At 44.5% G+C, this 22716-nt stretch overlaps 2 protein-coding genes and 1 long non-coding RNA gene across 3 annotated transcripts in view; 1 reads left to right on the top strand and 2 right to left on the bottom strand.

Moving 5' to 3' along the window:
* Positions 1-1666: 1666 nt before the first annotated feature.
* On the bottom strand, positions 1667-2279 carry LOC118775967. Its single transcript, XR_005004899.1, has 3 exons — positions 2201-2279; positions 1952-2101; positions 1667-1699 (listed from the first exon to the last, which is right to left on the bottom strand). It is a non-coding gene; the product is annotated as an uncharacterized LOC118775967 (long non-coding RNA).
* A 1244-nt stretch (positions 2280-3523) lies between these two features.
* Positions 3524-9618, bottom strand: hsd17b3 (hydroxysteroid (17-beta) dehydrogenase 3). Its single transcript, XM_036525964.1, has 8 exons — positions 9418-9618; positions 6786-6832; positions 5724-5799; positions 5387-5494; positions 5109-5176; positions 4647-4691; positions 4055-4089; positions 3524-3882 (listed from the first exon to the last, which is right to left on the bottom strand). Exons 1-8 carry the CDS (start codon positions 9572-9574, stop codon positions 3786-3788), a joined length of 633 nt encoding a protein of 210 aa, XP_036381857.1. The 5' UTR covers positions 9575-9618; the 3' UTR covers positions 3524-3785.
* A 2125-nt stretch (positions 9619-11743) lies between these two features.
* The window catches only part of ipo11 (importin 11), a 157004-nt gene continuing 146031 nt past the window's right edge, over positions 11744-22716 (top strand). The window contains exons 1-3 of the mRNA XM_036527298.1: positions 11744-11840; positions 15244-15388; positions 20221-20321. Coding sequence (XP_036383191.1) covers positions 15251-15388; positions 20221-20321 — 239 coding nt within the window. The 5' untranslated portion in view covers positions 11744-11840; positions 15244-15250. The remainder of the gene's footprint in view (positions 11841-15243; positions 15389-20220; positions 20322-22716) is intronic.

Here is a 22716-nt window from a genome sequence, read left to right as displayed (position 1 = left end):
TAACCCTGTTTTAGAATTGCCAGTTGTACCTGTGGTACATGTTGTACATGTTGGCTCCCTGTGACAAGCTCAGCAGTCATGCAGCAGCAGTGGAGCGGGAGAATTGTAGTCCTCTGAAGCTCTAACATGAAACCAACTGATAATTTTCAGCAGTGCAAGTAACACAGCACACCACAGTGCAGCTATGCCACCAATGTCTTCAGCACAACTCACAGGTCTCTCATAAACCACAATGTGCCCAGGATTATTAAGGCACAGAAACTCTTGCTGACCTACCCACCCCAATCCACGACAGATCAAAGCAAGTTTGCTCTGCTGCTATAGGATCCCAGTCATCGTCAGCAGACAACACTGGTGGGATTGAACCCAAACTGCAAAGCTCAGCCTGCTGACTGAGCTACTCTGGAGCCTGTTTAGTGAAAAGGTTTGAAAGAAGAGCCAGAAGATCTATATTAAGCATGGACTGTGGAAATCAGCATATGGCACTCTACCATCCAATGTCTAACATTCACTTAATATTTCTGTGTAAGTGCAGTGGCAATAAAGTTATACCGTCATAATTTTCCAGTGCCTTAACTGTGTTACACATGCTATAGTTTAACAACAGAGCAAACCACATGAAAAGGCACAGATAGAGGTCAGCCACAGATCTTGAGCAGTGTGAAAAATCAGAGCAAGAAAAGTGTGATTGTGAGATATTTATGTGTAATCCCAGAAGATTTTTCAGTCTGCACATGACCTATTCAGACTGGCGTTCACCCTTTGGTTCACGTACTCCAACACCCTCTCTTGCATAACATCACTGTGGAGAATCTGAATTGGAATGGCCTCTATGATCCATCCCTGCAGAAAGAACAAAGATGCAGCCAATCGTGACGTTGCCTTATTTTCCCACCATTGCATGCGGACTAAGTGAGAATGGTACGCATCAATAATAAATTGCCAGTGCTTTAGGGTGAAAAATATATTGCTGTTGTATCAACACATTTGAGTAAATATGTTAGTAATTGTGTTATTATGGAAGAAGCCATGGTTGCTAAATTGAAAAAAATTGCACACGTAGCTACAGTGCATTGAGGTGGAACAGCGGTACGTGTTTTAATCTAGTGTGCAGTGTTATCTGATCTGGCAAGCCATATCTCCTTAATAACTCATTGATGATGTACTAAACTTCAACAATTATAAACGATGTAATAGTAATATGCATTGTTTATTATGCATTATTATTTCATCAGTTTGAATTTTTACAAAATGATCTATTATGATGTAGATTAATGATATAGATTCGTATTGTAAGGGCTCAGGCAGGGACTCAGTCGCAGACCAAGAGAGCTTCAGGTTGCAGGCGGGTTTATTAATGACGGCAGGAAAGTTGCGAAACAAAAGCAGGCAGGGTCGAAAACCGGAAGGCAGTCCGTGGACAAAAACAGGGTCGATAACAGAAGCAGGCAGGATCAGGAACCGGGCAGGCAAACGATCAGGCAACGGGACAAAACGGCAGGCAGAGTCAGACACGGAGAATTCGGAAATCCAAAAAACTGCGGGAACGAAACAGGTACGAACTGGCAAACAAGACAGGAACAAGCAGGGTAGAAATAGGGCTGGGCTGATGAGGAGATGGGATGCAGGTGGGCAGGCAGGCAAGTGAAGGTAATGGGGCAATCAGGTGGGCGGGGACCAGGCGGGGAGCGGGGCGGGGCTGGAACACAAGGAAAAACAAAAAGCACATGGACAGGGAAAAACAAAAACACCACAGCTAGGGGGGCGGAGCCCTGACACGTATAGCCTTATTCATACGTGTTCTGCATGCTTGTATTTACTAACGCATCCATACGCGTTTAACAAAGTATGCCAATTGACTGATTGGCGGTTATTTCTTTCTTATTTCTTTTAAACTGTAAAATGCAAGATAGTTGCCGCATAAGTTATTGAAAAACATTGTAAATTTTACCAGGATTTGGTGAGAGACGCTCCCGTGCGTTTGGTCTCCGGCTGCAACAAAGTTCAGAGACGTCCGTACGAAATCCTCCGCAGTAAACGTGATCATGTTGGGCTTCTGGTAGCCCGTCATCGCTGTGGACACCCCAAAAGGAGTCACCGTCTGTGGGAAAAAAACCCCAAAATGAACTAACTGCAATTCTAATTGTGCACACCACACTTAAACACAAAGGATGTCGAAAGCTTGCACGGCTCTTCGTACCTGAATTATGATTCCTTTCGATCTGTACTCAGCTTGAAGACCTCGGGAAAACCTTTCAACAAAAGTCTGGACATGGACGTTAGTAAAGACTGTGTTACATGATCAGAGAATTACACTGAATCAGTAACATAACCACTTCATAGCTAACAAAATCCTGCACTATACTGTAGACACCTTCACTGATTACAAAATAATTTAGCTTTCAATACCAGTACAGTGTAAATGATTAATATTATGATACTCTTGATTGTCATTTTTGCCAAATTCTAGAATACAAGTATGTAAAGTATAAACAATATCTCGACAGTATATAAATAATTAGTCACACAAGAAAAAACCTTCAGAGGATCATCTGATAAGCCTATCAGATGCATCTGTGTGATAGCTACCTTATATTGAAGTTCACTAAATGAATTCTCTATGTCCCATAAGTAGTATGAATCCACTTTGCCACTGTACTGCACTAGACTATATTACATGTGAAGACCTGTGGACCTTGTCAAGAGAATTGACTGTCTTGTCTGTCCATTTATGCAATTTACTTCTTTATTGTTCTACTACACTTTGCAATAAACTGTGCACTCTGACCTCTGTCATTTGTTTGACCACTTGCAGTGGAAATACCCCAAATGTCTGGTGGTCAGAGTTTCACTACCCTCAATCACTTTAAGTGTGATGTAGTCAAGTTGCCATCCGGTGGCACTATTTGAAGATGCATGATACTGCAATCAGAGAGGTGTGGCTGGAACATGACTTTATGCTGTTTGTTTGTTGGATGAAGGACAATATGCAAAGATAGGCGTTCATCAGACAGTCACTCCAAACAAAACAGCTTAGTTATCTCTGTATCCGGTAGAAAAATGTATGTACCCTTATCTTTTAGTTCAAGGGCACTTGTGCCTGTTCTTGAAACAAAACAAACTCATGGAAGAGTGTTTGGAAAGAGCAAGGATTTTATTGTGTGTCAGCCCTGACAGGCTTTGGCTGTTTGACCAGGACACTCTTGCTGGTTTTGAATGGACGGTTGTGTAGCATAGTGGTAACGAGCAGGGCTCGTAACCGAAAGGTTGCTGATTTCAGTGCCTGCTGGGGCATTGCTGCTGTACCCTTGGACGAGGTACTTAACCCCAAATTAAATTGCAAATAAATTCTAAATAAATGCAAATTGTAAATAGCCAGCTGTATAAATTGATAACATGTAAAACTTGTAACCTATGTAAGTTGCTCTGGATAAAATGACAATAATGTAATAATAGTGTAAACACTTGATCATTTCAAAAACAATTCTTTTCCAGAGATAGATCATTCAGAGGGAGTGGTATTTCTAAGGAGGTTTATTGATAAAGATAGATACCAGTATACACTAGCAACAGGTGGGTGAAGCTTTCTGAACTCCAAACTGGGTGGACTCTAAAGCAGTCAAAGTGATTTTTAACCAATCACAGAGTTTTGCTATAAAGCATTATCATTTTCATTGGTGATTTGATTGTTTCAGGACAGTAACTAACAGCATGTTATAGAGTCCCACTCATTACAGGGTTCATGAAGGCTCCCTTACCCATAACTACCCTGAAATGTGTGGACATCAAGGGGGGCTTGCCTTGGTTGCTCCATACATAGTGTAGAGTGGACAGGGAATGTATGCTACACCTGACGATATGTTGAGGATGAGTCCCTTCCCCCTTTCAAAAAGACAAAAAGACAATCAAGGTGAGCTGTCACTATGTCAGCATGACTTGTGCATTTCTGTTAATACCATGCAAGAGACAATGCTGATGGCTTTTGATACAGATATTTTTGTAATAGTCTCAATGTTTTTGTGGGAATCAGTGGTGCGTTAAAGAAGAAAGGTACCTTTTCTCCATTCCAGGCAATACTATCTTGCACATCTGTTTGGGAAAATTCCAGGGTTTATTCATGACTGAAAATGTGTAAGCCAAATGTCATAACTACAGGAACTACAGACCACCTGTCTCAGGTTGATTACTTGTCTTTCTGTGCAGCAAGGATTTCGGTGGGTTGTACTGCATCTGTGTCCTTTGTCTGACTAAAATACACTAACCCACCTGATTGAAAAGTAAAAAACTAGAAACTAGTATTGCCCTGTCCCAGAATATATTCCCACAGTATTTTCATTGATTGAGTAGTCGGCATTCTTGAGATCACACTGTATCTTTAACTTGTTCTCTCCTCCAGGTTCATCTATTAATATAGCCAGGTTTTCACTGCAGCTGTGCATCTGAAGTACCATGCTGGATGGTAAAACCATCCCTACCCTCTACCCTTCCCTACCTTGTGCCTTACCCTCATATCCTCAAGTTCCAGGGCCCTATCCACAGATGTTATTCCCATTGGGCTAAACCACCGTCACCCGGAAATACATCATAGTGATAGCTTGATTGCTGATAGCTGAGCCGCCTGATGATGGCTATTCTGTGGTGCTCACCTTCACTAGCCCTTTCACGTTGCAGTTGATCAGCTTCGTTATTTTCTGAAACAACAGCATACGACACCACTCAGATAGAACCCTGATTTGTCTGTTAACACTGCCACCATATCTCATGGGGGCACAGTCAAGGGTCCTTAAATTATTCCCTCAACACTTCTTAAAAAGGAAACCATGTTATACTGCTAAAAAGTTGGAGTAGGAATTAGAAATGTAAACTGAGTGAAGATGTTGACACATTGCACACACTGCACATGTCTGTGTCTTTAAAATCAATCAGAATATTGATTGGGCTGAAATATTAAACTCATGAATCTGTTGTATGTGTTTCAGTCATACCTCTCTATTAACAGATGTGCAATCTACCTGAGAAAGGTGCAGGCTGCATCCACTTTGTAAGATGGAAAAAGACAGCTAATTCCTACCACAGGTGTGCGGGTAGACAGGTGGACCTCCTCTCACCTGCTCCAGGTCCTTTGTGTCCAGGAACCTGCAGGGTGTGTGGCAAGGGAGAACCCCCACATTATTAACTGTGGATTTAAAAAAAAAAAACCTTTGTGCTAAGATTCATGGGATTTGCACAAAATCGTCAGTCAAGAAAATATAATATTCATCTGACCATCATTTCCTTGTATTGCTGTAAAAACACTGTTTTGGGGGCAAACACACTCTATGGCATAACTTGCCACATAGACTACCTATGGAAACAGTGTAGAGACATGTGGCTGAAGTTGACCTACCTAAAACGGCAACATTTAAACCCCGGAGGCTCCGCTCTATGTGCTCATATATATCATCCTCTGTGAAATCGGCTGTCATGACTTTTACCTTCCGCCCTGTAGAATCTCCTTTAAAGAATAAAAAGTAGCTGTTAGATAACACCTGAAAATATCCTTTGTGGCTCCTTAGCTTCATACCAAAAAATCCTTAAGTTCTTTAAGTTGTTTGTTTCATCTATCCCATTTATAGCTTGGCTCCACCCTGTAAAGCCTAAAGTTCCTTTTTGTCTCCCCTATCTCTTTTGCTGTTCCTTAGATAGCTTCTTCCCATGAATCCGAAAGCTCATATGTGCCTCACCTATCTCCTTTGCGGCCCTCTCGAGCTTCTCCACAGACCTGCTGATGATGACGACATCCAGGCCGCGCTTAGCCAGCTTTGAGGACAGAGGGAAAAATGAGAGCATCAGCTGGAGAGGGTCAAAACCATCCACGAGGGAGTGAGACAAAACAAAGGATCTGATTGTTTTTACAGGACAATTCAGTGCGGGACAGAGCATTCATCATAGGATGAAGCGGGCTGGAATTTGGCAGCAGCGTGAACCAGATATTGGAACCAGCACCCCTGCAAATAAACGGAGGACAAAACCTGTTTGTAGAAGTGCTGTTCCTCTTGCTGCTCCAGATCCTGCTCTCTCCAAGTCCCAGCTCGTTTGTCCTCTGGCACCTGTTGTGGTGCTTTGGTTTTTCTCTGTGGCACTTTAATGATTTCCTAGTGCTGATTTATTTATTGTCTCTTTGGTTACATTACTGACATGTTTTATAGTGTCGCACCACTTTTCCTACAGCCTCGGTTTTCAGTGTGACGCTGCCATCCATTAACACATTTGTTCAAACACGATCTGACATATGCTGGATCCCCACGGCTCCTTTGGCCTTTTTATATTGAGTGCTTTTCTTTGTATTTCACAAAGCATCTGCCAAGTGAATAAATGTAAATTAGAGGATTGCTTTCGCTACACCCCAATGCTCCTAAGCGAATACAGAGGGTGTCACTATGAGACAAAAAGGAGAATACAAAACAAATTAAAACTCCATCTCATCTGAGGCTGAAAACCACTGAGAGTTTTAAATCAGAGCCCTCCAATACAATACCGCTCAAACCATCCAAACCATCCATAAATTTGTTGTGAGGTAATGCAGGCATGAGATAATGACCTAATGGTTATTATTTTGGCTATTGTTCTATATAATTTTAGCTAGTTGAGTTATTTATGAATTGGTTCAGTTTGGTTTATGAAGTGACTGCTTTGCAGTATGTACACTCAGTGCACCATTACTTCAGTCCAGGCTGGTCAATCTATCCAGTTCACTTGTCTGCTTAATGCTACAGGTTTGCTTGTCTCCATGAGCTGATCCTTACCTCCAAGGCATATGCCTTTCCAATCCCGTCCGATCCCCCGGTGATCACTGAGAGAGACAGGGATCGATTGACAGTCGCTTGGTCAGGACACATCATTGCAGAACACACTGCCACACAGCAAAGCACGCACTCATAGGGTTGATTGATTACATTCTCTGTGGGTTTCTACTGATCACTTTGCCTGAGCACACAGATGAATGGGTAGACATATGCACCAGCTTGGATGCTGCAGACCTACAGTGCACAACCCTGCTTTGAACACTAGGGGCAGCACACAGTGGCATCTCACTTGCTCTGCTCCAGCTTATGAATGTTTAGTGCTTCTAGTTTGTGTGCCTGCTGACTGGCCATCGAATGTTTTAACACAATGTACTTGTACACATTGTCTGTACCCGTTGTTTTTTTGATAAAGGAACAGCAAGGACAACCCAAATGTGCTGTAGTCTTTGGCTGAGGGCCAAAGGTAGAGCTGGAGGGGAGGGGCAGTTCTGTCTAATTTGATGAGTTCTCTCTTTATGTCTAACCCCCCACCACCCACTGAGTTTGACCAAAGGCAATCTGTTTACAACCACATTGCAGTACTCTCTGTTCCTGAGTGTTTCCCCCGAAGAGTTCAGCTTTAGACTGCTCTGCTTTCCACTGCTCTCAGCTAATTCTCTTTTACGCAGCCTGGGACACACAGCGGATTGATCCAGAGTGGCATACATACAAGTACAGATCAGTTCAGTTCAGTTCAGTTCAGTTCATATATAATGCACTTCACACCAATGTGTCCTTTGGCACTGTGCATCATTATAACCAAATAAGAAATGCAAAGGCAAGGCACTACACATCATTCAGTCACATAAAAGCATAAATAAAAGAAGTGTTTTCAGATGGGCTTTTAAAAGATCCTCACAAATCAGCATTTCATATCTTCAGTTTGAATAGTTCCAAGCAGGCACCGTAACGGTGGATAGATCTCAGCCCAGCAGACTTGAGATACTCCTGGGGTTTCGGCCAGTAGTCTCCTGCTGTCTAAGTGCAGTGATGGAGCTGGCATGTGTGATGCAGATAATTCTTCAATGTAAGAGGGCCCTCTCCCCTTTCAGTCAATGCAAACATCTTACAGCACATCAGCGTGAATGGGATCAAAACTCTGTCACAGTTTCACTGCTCATAAATAGCCAAAATCTACACCCCATCAGCAGAACCACATTGGTTTAAAAGTGGAGCAACAGAGCTTTCTGTGTGGAAAATTGGGTTGGGATTGTCTGTCAGGAATTCAACTAAATACAGAATACTCACTAAATACTGTGCTCTGAATGGAGCAAAGTAAGAGCAAAGCTTTTTTATGGGCTGAAATGTTACATTGTTCAGTAGTTTAGGGGGAAAGCATGGAAGAAAGAGATCTCATTTCCAGAGTTGTTGGGTATGACTCAGGTGAATCATGTGATCTTATTTGTTGTGGAAAAAATGACTTTATTCTCTAATATAATCCAGCCTCCACCCCTCCACCACCCCCCACCACACTTCCCCAACATACACCACCCAAATCCCCTTGCCTCCCAATTAAAGAGATTTTATACCTTTCATTGTGTGTGTGGTATTTCTTCAGGTTAAAACTCCCCTGATGGTAGCAGAAGTCCTTTTTGTTGACTGACTTATTTTGACGAGGTTCATAGCTGGTTTCCTCACCAAATGAAACTCAAACACAGATTGCCTCCGGAATGTGTTTGGTTTTGTCATACTCTGGCTCCCCAAACCTCCAGTAAAGCCAGTTTGCAGCTGGCCAAAGGTTATATTGGGAAAATGGGAATTCAGAGCAATTTTTTTGTCTTTTTTCCCCCGTGACATGTAGCGTTCACATATGTAACTGTGAAAAGAAAATGTCATGGAAATATACATATTTTCTGAGGTGAGCATCAGCACGTCATGATCCGCCTCCCCGCCAATAACACGTATGCACACACCCCCACACACACCCACTGAGGAGCTTTTTAGCTGAATCACTTTAGTCACACTGAATACTTTTTAAAATGTTTTTCAGATGTCTCGTGGTTACAAAATCCGGGGAAGTTTTTTTTTTGTAATGTATTTAATGTTTTGAAATGTTATCTGTGTCCAAGTAAAACATTTTTCCCTTTACTTAATAAAGCATTCTCCTGCTTTCTCTGTCTCTTCACAACGTGGTTTAAGTCTGTATGTATAGGTAAAGTCATACACACAGGGAAAGGAACAACAAGAAATGGATGCATGTACCTTTACATACAGACAAGAGGATTTCTATAGATTTGGGATGTACAGGTTATATCATGTCATGTGTCATATGACTGTCAGGGTGCTGCCTGATCAATAAAGAAAAAACAGAGAGAAGCATCACCTGCTATTGACAAACCCAGAAATGAAGACCCAGAAAGCTCTTTAAGACATGTGAGCAAAGCTTGAAGATGATATCCTTAAGGAATGAAATGCAGACAAGCATTGAACTGGCCGCAGAACTGCAGACAGCTCCATCAACCTGCACAGTTAATAAAGACAGCTCATTATCTTCTTATTGTAGGTATTTACCCATGACATACGCGGGCAGTGCATTATCATGCATTTGTAAGCAGACTGTAAATCATTTGCGTGCACATGGAGGAGAGCTCACCTGCCCACTCCCCCAGAGAAGTGAAGAAGGACTTGGGCAGTGGGTACCAAGTCTTGGGGAAAAGCATCTTGAGCAAGCCTACGAGCTTCATTGCATAGAACAGGGTGACCAAGACTCCCACAGAGACGAGGAACAGTTCCACTGAATCCATGGCCATGCCACTGCTCACTCTGGGAATCCCTGGGTCCTGTCAGCTGCCTGTCTCAGTTGCCACAACTAACTCCAGCACAGGCACAATCCCCTGCACTGGGACTCCAAAGCTCCAGAGTGGCAGATAGCACATCCAATCAGAAACTCGTGTTCCCCTGCTGTCCAGTGGCTGTCCTATCCAGCGCTCTGTCACGCCCCCCCCCCCCCCCCCCCCCCCAGAAGGATGAGTCCCTTTCATAGCCCTCCTCAAACCAAGGATGTTAGCAACAGGTCTGAGATAACTGTGCTAATTGTGCACTTAGGGTATTAATATTGTTTCTGTCTAACTGTGCCACAAACACACATTCCCATGCACACTCAAGCTCATGTACACCACACACACACACACAAGTACACACAGTTTATGATAGGAGGTTTGAACTGAACTTATGAACTTTAAGGTTTACAGTTATTTTTTATCAACAGTACAGCCTGTGTCAATGTCTTAGCCTTCATGGCTGTCATTTTTGAGGTGGGGAAAATTCCATGCCCCACGCGAACAGCGAGAGAGAGACATTGACAGGAATGAGCAGAGCAACTTCACCAGTGCACATACTGCATCTGTGTGTGCTCCACAAACAGAAAACTTCCAGGAAACCACTAAGCATGCACCAAAACATGATCTGAACTTTAAAACAATGTCACCTTTTTATTCTTTTTCTTTAAGCAACCATGGGCAAATAATGTGGATTCTGGAAACAGCATCATCACTCCTGTTGGCCACTGCCAAAAGAATTATTATTGTGCCAGAATATAAGAGACCCTGAACCATGATGGCTGTCCATCTTCCATTCGGGATTCTTTGCACACAGAGCTGTTGATCCAGCCCTGTCCAGTTGCTATTGAATGACTAGTTGTTGTTGGGAGCAGGAACAGGTCACTTGCATTCCCTGTGCTTACGGTGAAGCCAGTTGCACAAAAGAGAATAGGACTCACTTTAAGCCATTTTGGCTACTCCCCACCAATAAAGTCATTTGTTTGGAACCCATATGCCTGAATGACTTATGGGAAGGGACCATGTGTCCTGTGACAGGATAAGGGTGGTGTTAAGTGTTACTTCAAGTAGCAGATTCAAGACAGATGGTAAGGCACAGAGAGAATAAACATAGAGGATTAAAATATTTGTCATGTTAAACTAGAGAAGGGCTATTTTATCAGTTTTTACAACATCAAAGAAAATGTCCTTGTTTCTGCCCTCAGAAACCTGTCACAAATTCAAGGGGGGTGTGGAGAGAAGAGCATTTGCAAAATTAATTTATTCACGCTCTTAAATCATAGTGTTTACAATGATATATCAAAGCAGTACCAGTTTTGCGAGAGATTCTAACGCTGCAGCAGAGTTCATCCCAGGACGGACTGATCAGATTCCCGGTGTTGGGCTAATTGCCCTGTATCAGTGATAGGTCCAGCATTATAGGGAGCGAAGAGAAGGTACGTTTTAGGTACATGGCTGATTATTTTATGAGCTTTGTGTTTTGTGTTTTTATTCCATGGACGGAAATTGATTGTATGTCGTCTCAGATAACCTAATACTCGTATCCGATCGGATGCTGGTTTGGGAATTCATGTTAGTCGTTTATCGCCCTCTGCTGGACATATTTCCCAGTTTCAGAAATGTACGCAAAATTGGAGAATTGAGCTCGGATATTACGTTATTGCAGTAAGAGGGTGGAGGGAGGTGTCTGTTTTATAGATGCAGTTGTTCATACCTTAAATATATTATAAGAGATAATGCATATACCACATTGCATTCCGATTATTTTCTAAATAATCTCTAATTTCTCGACTACATCGAAATATATCCCATACAGCTTCAGTGTGTCATGTTCTACGTGGAAGACATGGCACTTTTTACAGTACTTTTTTTGCATTTTTACAAGTGCTTTTACTTGTAAAATCCAAATAATATATTTAAACTATATGCACTTTATTTTAAGCACTAGCTGATATAATATGTTTAAGCCTCTATTAATCAGGTTTATACAAGGAACTTGATCAAGGAAGATACCGATATTTAATTCTCCATTGAAAATTTTCAGCCAGTTATTGTGCGGCCAATTTTCTTATATTACAGTTCATTTATGAAAGAGAGCGCAACAGCTTGGTATGACATCATCAATGTGCGCCATGCATGGTGTGGATGGCGCCATCCTAACAGCGTGTGTTTGTACTAGCTTGCTAGAGCTGACACCAGCATAGTTTTGATATTCCAGAACAGACTCATTTTAGAAGAGGTAAGTCATCTAAAATTGTTGTACAGGTTCGACTGAATGATAATATCCTTTCTTCATTGTTAGAAAACGTTTCTTTTTATATTATCGTCGGCCTAGGCCATCACGTCAGCTAGCTACCTAACGTTGTCTGTATAGCTACTGTGATGACACGTTTGGTTAGGAATAATTGTGTCAGCAACAATGCCATGTCGTCTGCTTTACCATGCCCGGGGTGAACCGAAACAGCACAGTGATAGGTATTTAGCTCGTTAGCTAGATTTCGTCCTGGCGAACTTGCTTGATCATATAACGTTAGTTAGTTAGCCAGTTTTGTAGCTGTGAACCACTGAGACGGCGACACCGAGCTAGCCAGCTAGCGGTTTACATCTGACTCATTGATACTACATGAGCGAGCTTGTGTCTAGTTGCGTTAGTCTTGGTTGGGGGCACGTGTCTTACCCTGCGATGTGTGCCATTCATCTGATCAGACCATGCCAGCATCTTCACCGATGGCGAGTCACTAGAAACGTGCAGTTTAACGTCGCTAGCTGGCTAATGTCACATGCTGCTTGTTAGGTGATAAATAGTTGGCTAACTGGTTAGTTACCTTGCTCGTTGACCAGGCATGATAGGTTAATAACAAGCTACCTGTATGGCGTAGGTAGATAGTCATCATGTTTGGTCCTGCAAATTTTGATGGCACGGTCCATTTAGTCAGTTTCCTTATAATTTATAGAAAGGGCAGCTTGTTTTCATGTTGTTACCAGTGTCAGCAGCTACAAGAATGTTTCTACCAGGTTAATACAGGTTGCCAGCGGGCTAGGTAACAGATGGATTTGGGGGCAGACTTATGGTAGCAGTAAGATGGAGTGACATTGTCATTGCTTTGAACAGGTCAGTGAGATGTGAATATGTGTACCCTTACAATTCTGATTGACACTGTGACATTTTTGCATCAGTGTGTCCTAGTATTTCAAACCCTCCAGTATTCAGGACCCCTTATTGGTGGGTGTGTTATGTTTTGGCCCAGGGCTTTAAGTTACTGCATTTGTGACTGGTTAAATGGGTTGGTGTATTTTCCTCCTTTGTGGGCTAAACCATGTTGGTTTTCCCAGAATGCCGGACAGACTGCCTTTGCCCATATCTGTGTCCCAGGGATGGAAGTAACTGCAAGGATGAAAATTTCCAAATGCAGAGCAGTTTGATCCATTCCAGGTCTTACTTGATGCAGGAAAGTGTCCTAGTAGAAGCCACCTGTTTGCAGTTCACAGACCTACTTACAGTAAGACCTGCGCTGGTTCAGATTTCTTTGCATTGAGAGTGGCAGGTAGAGAGAAGGCTTTGTTATGACTTGTACTGGGAACTGAACATATCCCTTTCTGTTGCCAAAGCAGCCTCTCTGTTCACTGTGGACCTTGGGAGGGTCTCGGGGAGGTGTTGTGCCTGGATGGACCTGTCAAGCCGGGTTAGAGAGTGTGGCACACCCCTTCCTGGCTGAGGGTGGTGTTCACCAGCTAACCTTTGACATTCTGGCAGCAGCACTGTGAATTTGTGGCATTTTTGTGGGCGTGTTCCTTCCCTCTGTTTCACAGTGGTCCGCTTTCTGCTTTGGAGCCTGACAGACTTTGTGTGATGCTAATGGATGAGGCCTGCTTTTTGGAGGTGGTAGAATTGATAGCAAAAAATGCATGCACATGCATACACACATAACCACAAACTGTTCTGACAGGCACATGCTTTCACTCACACACATACACAGACAAAGATAATTGTACGTTTACTCTAGCAACTACTAGAGTTACACTGATGGTATCAGTGATAAATAATAATACTTTTTGTTGGTATTTTTTTCTGGCTGTTTTTGTATGTACCACTAGATGGCAGTATTTCTGCACTCAGCTTTACTCCTTCACAAGTTTCATTTTCATGGTGGCTTTTACATTGTTTGCAAACTTTTTGTCTATAAGAATAACGTGTAGCCTATTTATTGCATGTGACAGATAAGACACCCCACTCATTCAGCTGTCAGAAGGTTTATCGCTGACGTTGGTCCTGCTTGTGTGTCTCTGGAACATTTTAACATGTTCCCCTTTAATCTGATCCATGAGCTGAGTCCCACACCGCTCCATAGACAGATTTGCATATGATTATTCAGCAGGCAGCATCAATCTGAAGTTATTTCAGTGCTTCTGGTGTGTTTGTTTATTTATTTTTTTTTTGTCTGCAGATTTTCTTTGTGTGACATATCTTAGCACAGTGGCTTAGAAAAGCAATGGGCCGGAGTGCTGATCTGGGATCAGCCAGTGCTGCGTTCCTGCGTGGAGTTTAAGCCTGAATGTTGTTGTCATTTCTCAGGATTTTCACAGCATCACTGAAATGCCTCAAATGTTTGTCCTTTGATGACTTTTCACTCTCACATTGAAAGAGGAATCTGTGTGGTGTGTGTTGACTGAAGGGGTCCTGTCCAGAGCAGATCATTTCTAATATAAATTTGTCCTGATTGGTCATCATTACAACACAGTGGGGGGACTCCACAGCATCCTACCGAGAGTGTGTGTGTGTGTGTGTGTGTGTGTTTGTGGGAGCAAGCGTGCGCTCACTTGTGTGTCGATGACTCTGTGTGTGAGTCTATGCATTTGTCATAGTTTCTGTGTTAGTGTGTGTAAGAGTGTCCCTGAATGTGCACCTGTGGCTATGTGCCTGTGTGTTAATGTCAGTGAGTGTGAGTGTGTGTGTGTGTGTGTGTGTGTGTGTGTGTGTACGTGCGTGTGAATGTGAGTGTGTGAGACACATGCACTTGAATGTCCTGTCACGTCTGTGAGTGGAGATGGATGGGGTCGTGCTAGACTTCACGACACGTCTGTCCCTGTGCCTTGTGGTCCAGTCATAGGGCTTGTAGTTGTGTTGCTAACATGGCTTGGAACATGAGCCAAGACTGTGTTCCTTTTCCTGGAGGCAGCAAGCGGGGTCTGCTCCTCTGTTCACTCTGTGAGTTGTGGGGGAGCAGGTTTAGCTTTGGATTGTTTTTTTTTTTTCCTTCCCTTCATCTTGTCACTGAAACATTCAGGTCTGGAACAGTCAGTGTAAGGAAGGCAGAGGCTTTCATCATATCGTAGTGTGTGTGTGTGGGGGGGGGCACCATGTCAGCTTTACAGCTGCGTTTATATGAGTGCTTCAGCAGCATCTCAGCTGCAGCAAACATGTCCTTATTGTCTTTGAACTGTCTTTTAGATTTCCAGTAATTTGGGAAAAAAAGACTCACAGCTGAAACATTTAATAAGAAATGTACCAGTCGTGTGGTGGAGCTGTCAGTGGAATGGCACTCTCAGAAGCCACTTTTAGAAGGTAAATCTGTGCAAGCAGGGCTGAAGAGGAGGTGGCAGTCCCTGCTAAGAGTCATTTCCTGCTCTTGTCTTCCTGTCAGGTCGCCCATGGACATCCAAAGTGCCAGCTCGGTGGTCCTGCAGGCCCTGACCCAGGCCACCAGCCAGGACACGGCCCTGCTGAAGCCGGCCGAGGAGCAGCTCAAGCAGTGGGAGACGCAGCCCGGCTTCTACTCTGTGCTGCTGGTGAGGTCCTGCCCGTTGCTGCATACACGTGCACACACACACACACACACACACACACAGACCTTCCCCCAGTATAACTACCTCCCAGTCACAGTAGCCCCTCCCCCAAGATAACCACTCCCCTTTCATGGTAGTCCTTCCCTCAATATAACCACTCCTCTGTCATGGTAGCCCCTCCCCCAGTTTAACCAGTCCTCTGTAATTCCTCTGTTGCCTGTCTCCTGACAATGTATCCGTGCCCCTCTCCTGGAAGCCCCTCCCCTGACAGTATATACCCGGTCATGGAACCATTACATTACATTGATTTCTCCTGTGGTGCTACGGTCCTCTTCTGTCATCGTAATCCCCTCCAAGGCCTCAGTGTCCATGTCTGATTCTCATCCTCTTGAAGTTTATTTGGAATGCTTGTCCTGTTTCATGACTGCCTCATTGCTTAAACCCCCACCAGAGCCTGTCTCAGGCCCCAGGAGACCTCAGTGCCGTATGTTCACAAAGTAACGCAGCTTTATCATGAGCTTAGCTGCTCACTGTGGCGACTCTATCATGAGCATAGCTGCACAGCTCATTCCTAAGACTCATGGGGAGTCTGCTGATAATGTACTGGTGTATGTTAGGCAGTCCAACCCAGAGTGCAGCTACCAGCTTGTAAATATTTGGATTCTTACTGGGGTGCTTAGAGGTGAAATGCCATGCTCAGCGCAGACGAGTCTGCCTGGAGCGATTACAGATGACATCACTGTGATTAACTCTTTAGATTCCAGTTTCAGTGCATTACTGGGCTGTGTAGTCTGCTTGATTGTGTTTGGAAAAGCCCAGTTCCATTTGAATATGGAAGTGGTGCAGTGGGGAATGCTGTGATTTTGTGATCTCGGGGAGGAGCGGGCCTCACTTTGACTGTTCTGTAAGCCTCTTTGTGCCACACTGCTCCCCCAAGCTGTGCCAGTGCAGCAGAGAGGATGTTGACCTAAGCGATACTCAGAGGCGCCCTCTAGAGGGTCTGAGAACACTCTACACAAGTGTTCTGGTTTCAGCAGCACTCGCGCTCTGGCAGAATTAAATAGCATGACAGTGCTTTGGCTTTAAGCGTTTTTTGAGAGCCATATGCTTGCAGTGGACTTTTGACTCCAAGCAGTGCATTCTCCCCAAGGTTTCCTCTTCACATATTCCCAGAGAGAGTGACTAATTCAGACTTGTTATATTTTATGTATTCAGTTATGAGGGAAAGCTAAAGTTGTAGACACTGCAAAGATAACCTGAGGCGTTTCTCATCAAGCGACTCTGCTACTTACTTCACTGCCTGTCAGGTCAGAGAGAATGTCCTGTCAGAGCTGTCCAAAGTCTGTCTCAGCATTGCGTTGAGAGTCCTGCTGATCGTGGAGCCAGCTCCTTCTTGAGCGAGTTGTAGGTCATTTTCCATAGGTTACATTGTCCGGATATACGCCTGATGCTAGCACAGAGCAGGAAGCAGGAATGTCCCCGCTGTGAACTTTTGTTATTTTTAAAGTAAAAGTTAAACTTGAATGTGACATAAATGCTCTTTAAATGGGAGTTCTGGGCTTTAATCAGCGCAGTTCTACACAAGATGCATATTAATGACCCATCCAGATGGCCTTAATTATCCATCATGAAATATTATATGCTTTATGACTCCTCGATGAATTATTTATAGCAATGCACCATTTCCTGAGATGGACACATGGACAAGGGTCAGTACAATACGGAACACTTCCACAGATAAAAGTTGGGCCGCTCTGTATTGATAGTGTCACTCGCTTTAATTTAATAAAGAGCGCTGTTCAATGCGCCTCAGCATTTTACATAATTTAGTTAATAGCCATAGGGTAGATTTATATGTCACTCATCGGAGAGAGACACTTAATGCACGCGTTCCCTGCCCGCTGTAATGCTGCCGGCCCCGTCTGGATGGAACATTAATATCTGAAAATGAATACAATGCAGACAGAAGCAGTGTAGTGAAACCTGCCCAGTGGTAGACACACATCCCTGGTTCAGTGACTGCAGCGGTTGGCATACAACGGCTCTGGTTCAGTTGGTTGCAGGCTTCTAGCAGAGCTCAGCTGAACTGAATTCAAAACTGCCGTGACCGGCGGGTTTCTCCAAATGTCAAACAGAGAAGGTGGGAAGTCAAAAGGAACATAACTGTGAGTGGTCAACAGGGAGAAATGTCTGTGAACTTATCTCCTGGCGGTAAAAAAACGGGTGGTCCGTGCAGGGGGTCTTTCGGGGAGATGGGTTGTTGGAAATGCCGCCATGCCCCCCCCCCCCCCCCCCCCCACCACCTTGAAGAGGAGCTGAAAGTTCTGTCTGCCGTGGCAGGGGGCCTTGAGTCTTCGTGAACGAGAGCAGAAAGGGTTGGTAGTGTGGAGAGGCAGTTGGGTGCACCAGACTGCACACCAGAGGGTTTGGGATTTCATTGCTGAGGCTGTGCAGGGAGTGCAGTGAACGCTTCTGGTTCCCGGGGAGGTTTCATCATTTCTAGATCTGTCTGCCTCTGGCTGTTCTCGATATCCTGTTGCGTCGTTGGCTGCCATTTCTCCTCTTTTCTGCTGTTGCCAAGAATATTATCTGAACCATGCCATAGAGAGTTTTCAATTGGGACAGTGTTCCAAAACTATTTGCTGTTGAGAACTGCTCTGAACATTTCACTTTTTTTGTGTGGCTGTTACTGGATTGATTCTGCTCTCAGGCCCGCAGCAGTGAGGGGATGTTTGGGTCCAACCGGTCGGCACAGCCTCCTTGTTCCGGTTTGTCTGGTTTAATTAGTGCCGCAGGCCTGTGGGCTCGGTTGGCGTGAGAGAGGAGCTGTTACTGTGTCACATGGCCAGCTCCCTCTGGGGCTGAACACGTGTGCCAGGCTCTGACTCCTCCCCCAGTGGGCGGAGACCTAATTAAGGAGGCCCGACTCGCAGAACGTGTGTTTCTGCAAGGAATGCTGTATCTGTCACACCGCCCCCTTTAAAAATGAGCCTGCTGCCTTTTACAGCATTTTAATTATAATATCTCATATTTTCCATATTAAAAATGCATGCCTCTATTAATTTTTGGATTTACTACCATGAGTTATGAATATGGTAATAGCTAAGCTGAAAATTGAGCTGCTGATTGGCGGTTCCTCTCTGATTAACTTCTTCAGCCTCAGTGGTGAGTTGAGTGTGTGAAGATTGCTTGCAGAAGATCATCATCTGCTAATGAGGGCCTCGTGCAGAAACGCTAGAGTGCTTTAGGCTCATCGCTACGAAGAGAACATCGCTGTGGCTCTTACGGCTTTGCTCATCAGATCTTAAACATATTCATTAGCGGGGTAAACGACTATTTCTACAATTCATAACCGGAGCCGACGCAGAATATGAGATGCATTCAGACCGTGACATGAGACGCAGCTTTTATCCTGATCTGTCCTGGGGAAGGATGTGGTGTGAAATCAGTAGCGTGTCCCCAGGGGGGAAAAATTATGGAGGGAATTGCTTATAAATAGTAATAACCACCATGCCTGTCAGACAGCTGTGTCTCAGGCACTTTACATTATTTACACATTTTTACACTTTTACAGCTGCATATTTACCGAAGTAACTCAGGACAAGCACCTTGTCAGAGCTGGCCTCAAACCTACAGCCTGTAGGTTACAGTGCCATTTTATTTGCTGCCCATAATTCCAGGCTATCACTGCACTGTGGGGTGGGGTGGGGTGCCCTCGGACAGGGCGGCTGCTGTGTCGTGTGCAGTTACCTGTTACCTGCCCCCAGTGTAGAGTTGCATGCCCTCCATGTCTGCGGTGAGATTTCTGCCAAGCTGGAAAAGGGGCTGCGTTCTGTTGTCCGCAGGGATTGGGCAACTTCGTTGTCTAATCAGGGCCTCGTCGGTAGTCGTTGCCTTTTAGGCCGAAACATAGACGAGCCAGTTTCGGTTTCACTGTGATGTCCAGTAGGGGCCTAGTTTGCGACCTGCAGCAGCAGTGCTGCTTTTTAAGGCATGGAGAGGTTATTCTGGGTGGGGGGGGGGCCTGGAGGCCCCCTGGCCTGGGCCCGCTGGTGCCGACGCTGGTGTCAGAGCCAGAGTGAGCCATCGGGGGATGATCCACGTCCAGGCCGGTGGCCCCCTGGGTCCCGCACGCCCCCCCGGTCCCCCCTGCTCCCCGACAGATGCTGCTACATATTTATTATCACGCTCAGACCGTGGTCTCACAGGCGGCCATCGGCGAGCAAGCAGCTCAATCCGCCCAGGACCCGCTGGCCGCCAGCTGATAAAAGCAAATGCCATCGCCTGTTCGTCTGTGGCGGGGGGGTGACCTTTATCATACGCGGTTTTATAAAAATGCATTGAAGAGTGGAACTTTTCCTGTGATGAAGGTCGTTATGGCTGCTGATAGAGCTACGCAGCTTGCTTGACTGACTGAATTTGGCTTGGCTCTGCCTCCTTTTCCTGCTCTTCTTGCCTTGAGTCAGTTTGCTACAAACTGAACTTGAACAGAGTATGAGTGAGTGTGAGCGTGCGTGTGTAAGAGCATGTGTGAGAGTGTCTTCGTGTGTGTCAGAGAGTGTGTAAGAGTGTCTGAAAGCGTCTTTGTGTATGTGTGTGTGTGTGTGTGTGTGTGTGTGTGTGTGTGAGAGAGAGCGAGAGAGAGAGAGAGTGAGTGTGTAAGAGTGTGAGAGTGTATTTGTGTGTGCGTGTGTGTGCGTGCATGCACAAGCCCGTAGTGTGTCATTCTATCTTTGATATTCATTTTCTCCGAATGGTTAACATTAATTTATTCCCTAATCCATGAAAGCTGACCATTAATATTTCACATTTGCTTTTTTTTTTCTCCCCACCAGAATATCTTCAACAACCACATGCTGGATGTGAATGTGCGCTGGCTAGCGGTCCTTTACTTCAAAAACGGGATTGACCGCTACTGGAGACGGGTCGCACCACAGTGAGTGTGCCTCTGTCTCTCCCTCTGTACACATCCAGATTCAAGTTGGGCTTCGTTGGCTAGACCATAAAAACAACCTTTTCAAAGGCATGGATTTAGCATTTTTGCAAACTTTATAAACAACACTTATCAGTTGTTGAAGTTTAGCATAAGGAGCAGGGCTCATAACCAAAAAGTTTCTGGTATGATTCCCTGCTGGAGCACTGCGGCTGTACCCTTGGACAAGGTACATAACCCAGAATTGCCTCTGTAGATATCCAGCAATATAAATAGGTTATAATTTTTGCATGTTATCAATCTTAAGTTGCTCTGGGTATGAGCTAAATGACTGTAATGACAATTATGTAATGTAATGGATAATGTGCTTTTGCTCATTCTTCTGTTCATCTCTTACCCCTCTCCTCTTCCTCAGTCTCTTAATGAGGCTGAACGTTCGATTATTTGGTCGCTAATAGGTTAATATTCCTGCTTGATAGTGTGAGTGAACGCAGATCGCTTTGCAGGGAGTCTTTGTTTGCACAGAGAGAGCTGGAGTTTTACTGGGTGCTTGAGGAGATAAAGCAGCTTCCATTGCTCTCATGCTCCCTTCTGGCAGCTGTAGAATATTTCATTTGATTTTTGAAAATGACTTGAAAGGCACATTCCTGCTCTCTTCATTCTGCTTCACTCGCTCCTCTCCCCTCACTCTCTCTTTCGGCACTGTTACTCTTCCCCTCACTCTCTCTTTCGGCACTGTTACTCTTCCCCTCACTCTCTCTTTCGGCACTGTTACTCTCTCTTGCTCTGTGAACCCTAAAGTGGGGTTCCAGGTGGGGTATGTATGGGACGGTGAACTGAACCACAGGCAGAGGGTAATGCAGAAGTCCATGTGGACAGAAAAATAGCAAAAAAAAAAAAAACGTAATAAGCATAAACACACAAGAGGGAACTTGTAATGTTGGCGGTGTTGAATTCCTCTTTTTTCCCTCCACTCCCTCTGTCCCACTTAATCCCTCCTTCTCTTACTGCTGCGTATCTCTCTCTCTCCTCTCCCCCCTCTTCTTTCCTCCCCCGTGGGGTGGAGTCATATGAGGATGATTCCAGACTGACATCATCTTTGGAAGAGGGGTATGGCTTCACAGCAGCAGTCGGATCCGAATCAAACTTGTAAACGCTCCCTTGGGTTTCTAATCCAGCAGCTGGATACCCATGATACCATCCCAAAGGGGTCTCATCACATCTGTGTGAAGAGTGTCCTAAAACCTGCTGGATCACCACCACAGGCACCGTTCCACCACTTATCGTAAAGTCGAAGTAAAACGATTTCAAGGGATCAGTGTATGTGGTTATATATGGTCAGAACCACCCTTAGGGCCACAAAACACCAGAGATTTGTTCAGTTTGAGTTTTAACTGTGGAAGAGTGTGTGCGTGTGTGTGTGTGTGTGTGAGAGAGAGACTGTGTATGTGTGTGAGTCTGTATGTTAATGCGTAAATATAACCAACTTCATTTCCAGGTCCACACAAAGCATCGATTGGCAAAGCGTTGGAAGCTTTTGCTTCCTGTCAGCTCGGCCGCGTGCAGGTGGAGGTGAAGGAAACGGGATTGTCCTTGCACATGAGTGGCACTCCATTGCGGAAAGCTGTTTTCACATCAGAACAAACCGTTTCCCTGTCCCTGCCTGACTCCCACGCCTCTTTTTTAATGGAATCTTATGTTTATTATCTAATGGACAAAACACTAATCAGTTGTGTTCCGGGAGTCCTTGGCAGTTATATATTTCAATGCTTATTTTTTGTTAATGATTGATTTGTGGAGCATTTGTGGCCGGACTTGTTGGTTTAGGAGGCCGTAATCAGCTGGAGGCTAGCTCTCTCATTGTGATTTGCAGAGAAAGGCTGTTCAGTTGGCTGCTGAATGCTTTCCCATTCATCAGTAATCTGCCTGGCGACGCGTTGGCTAGAGCCGCACTGCCCCGTTCGTTTTTAACCCCTTCCGTCTCAGCTCACTGTTTTAGCCAGGCCTGAGTGTTTTGGAAGAACATTCTCAGTGAGACATATTTACTCCAGATATTAGTGGTAGTATTCAGTGTCTGTGTGAATGCAGTTTAAAATGAGTCCAGGAACTACCAAAGAATTAGTTTCCGGGTCCTTTTTTGTGTAGTAAGAATGCCAGTATGTTGTAATCTATAACCGTGTAGGTGCCTCTGGTAGTAAATGTGTTTCTGACTAGTAGGTGTGTTGCAGTGAATGTATCACTCAGTAGTAAGTTTGTTACTCTGTAGTAAGCACCTCAGTGTGGAAGAAGTGTCACTGTGTAGAGTGTCAGTCAGTAGTAGTAAGTTTGTTACTCTAGTAAGCACCTCAGTGTGGAAGAAGTGTCACTGTGTAGAGTGTCAGTCAGTAGTAGTAAGTTT

Source organism: Megalops cyprinoides, chromosome 4 (assembly GCF_013368585.1).
Source record: "Megalops cyprinoides isolate fMegCyp1 chromosome 4, fMegCyp1.pri, whole genome shotgun sequence".
In the NCBI taxonomy this organism is placed as follows: Eukaryota; Metazoa; Chordata; class Actinopteri; order Elopiformes; family Megalopidae; genus Megalops; species Megalops cyprinoides.
Note: the sequence above shows the minus strand (reverse complement) of the source record. Positions and strands in the feature narration are given on the sequence as shown.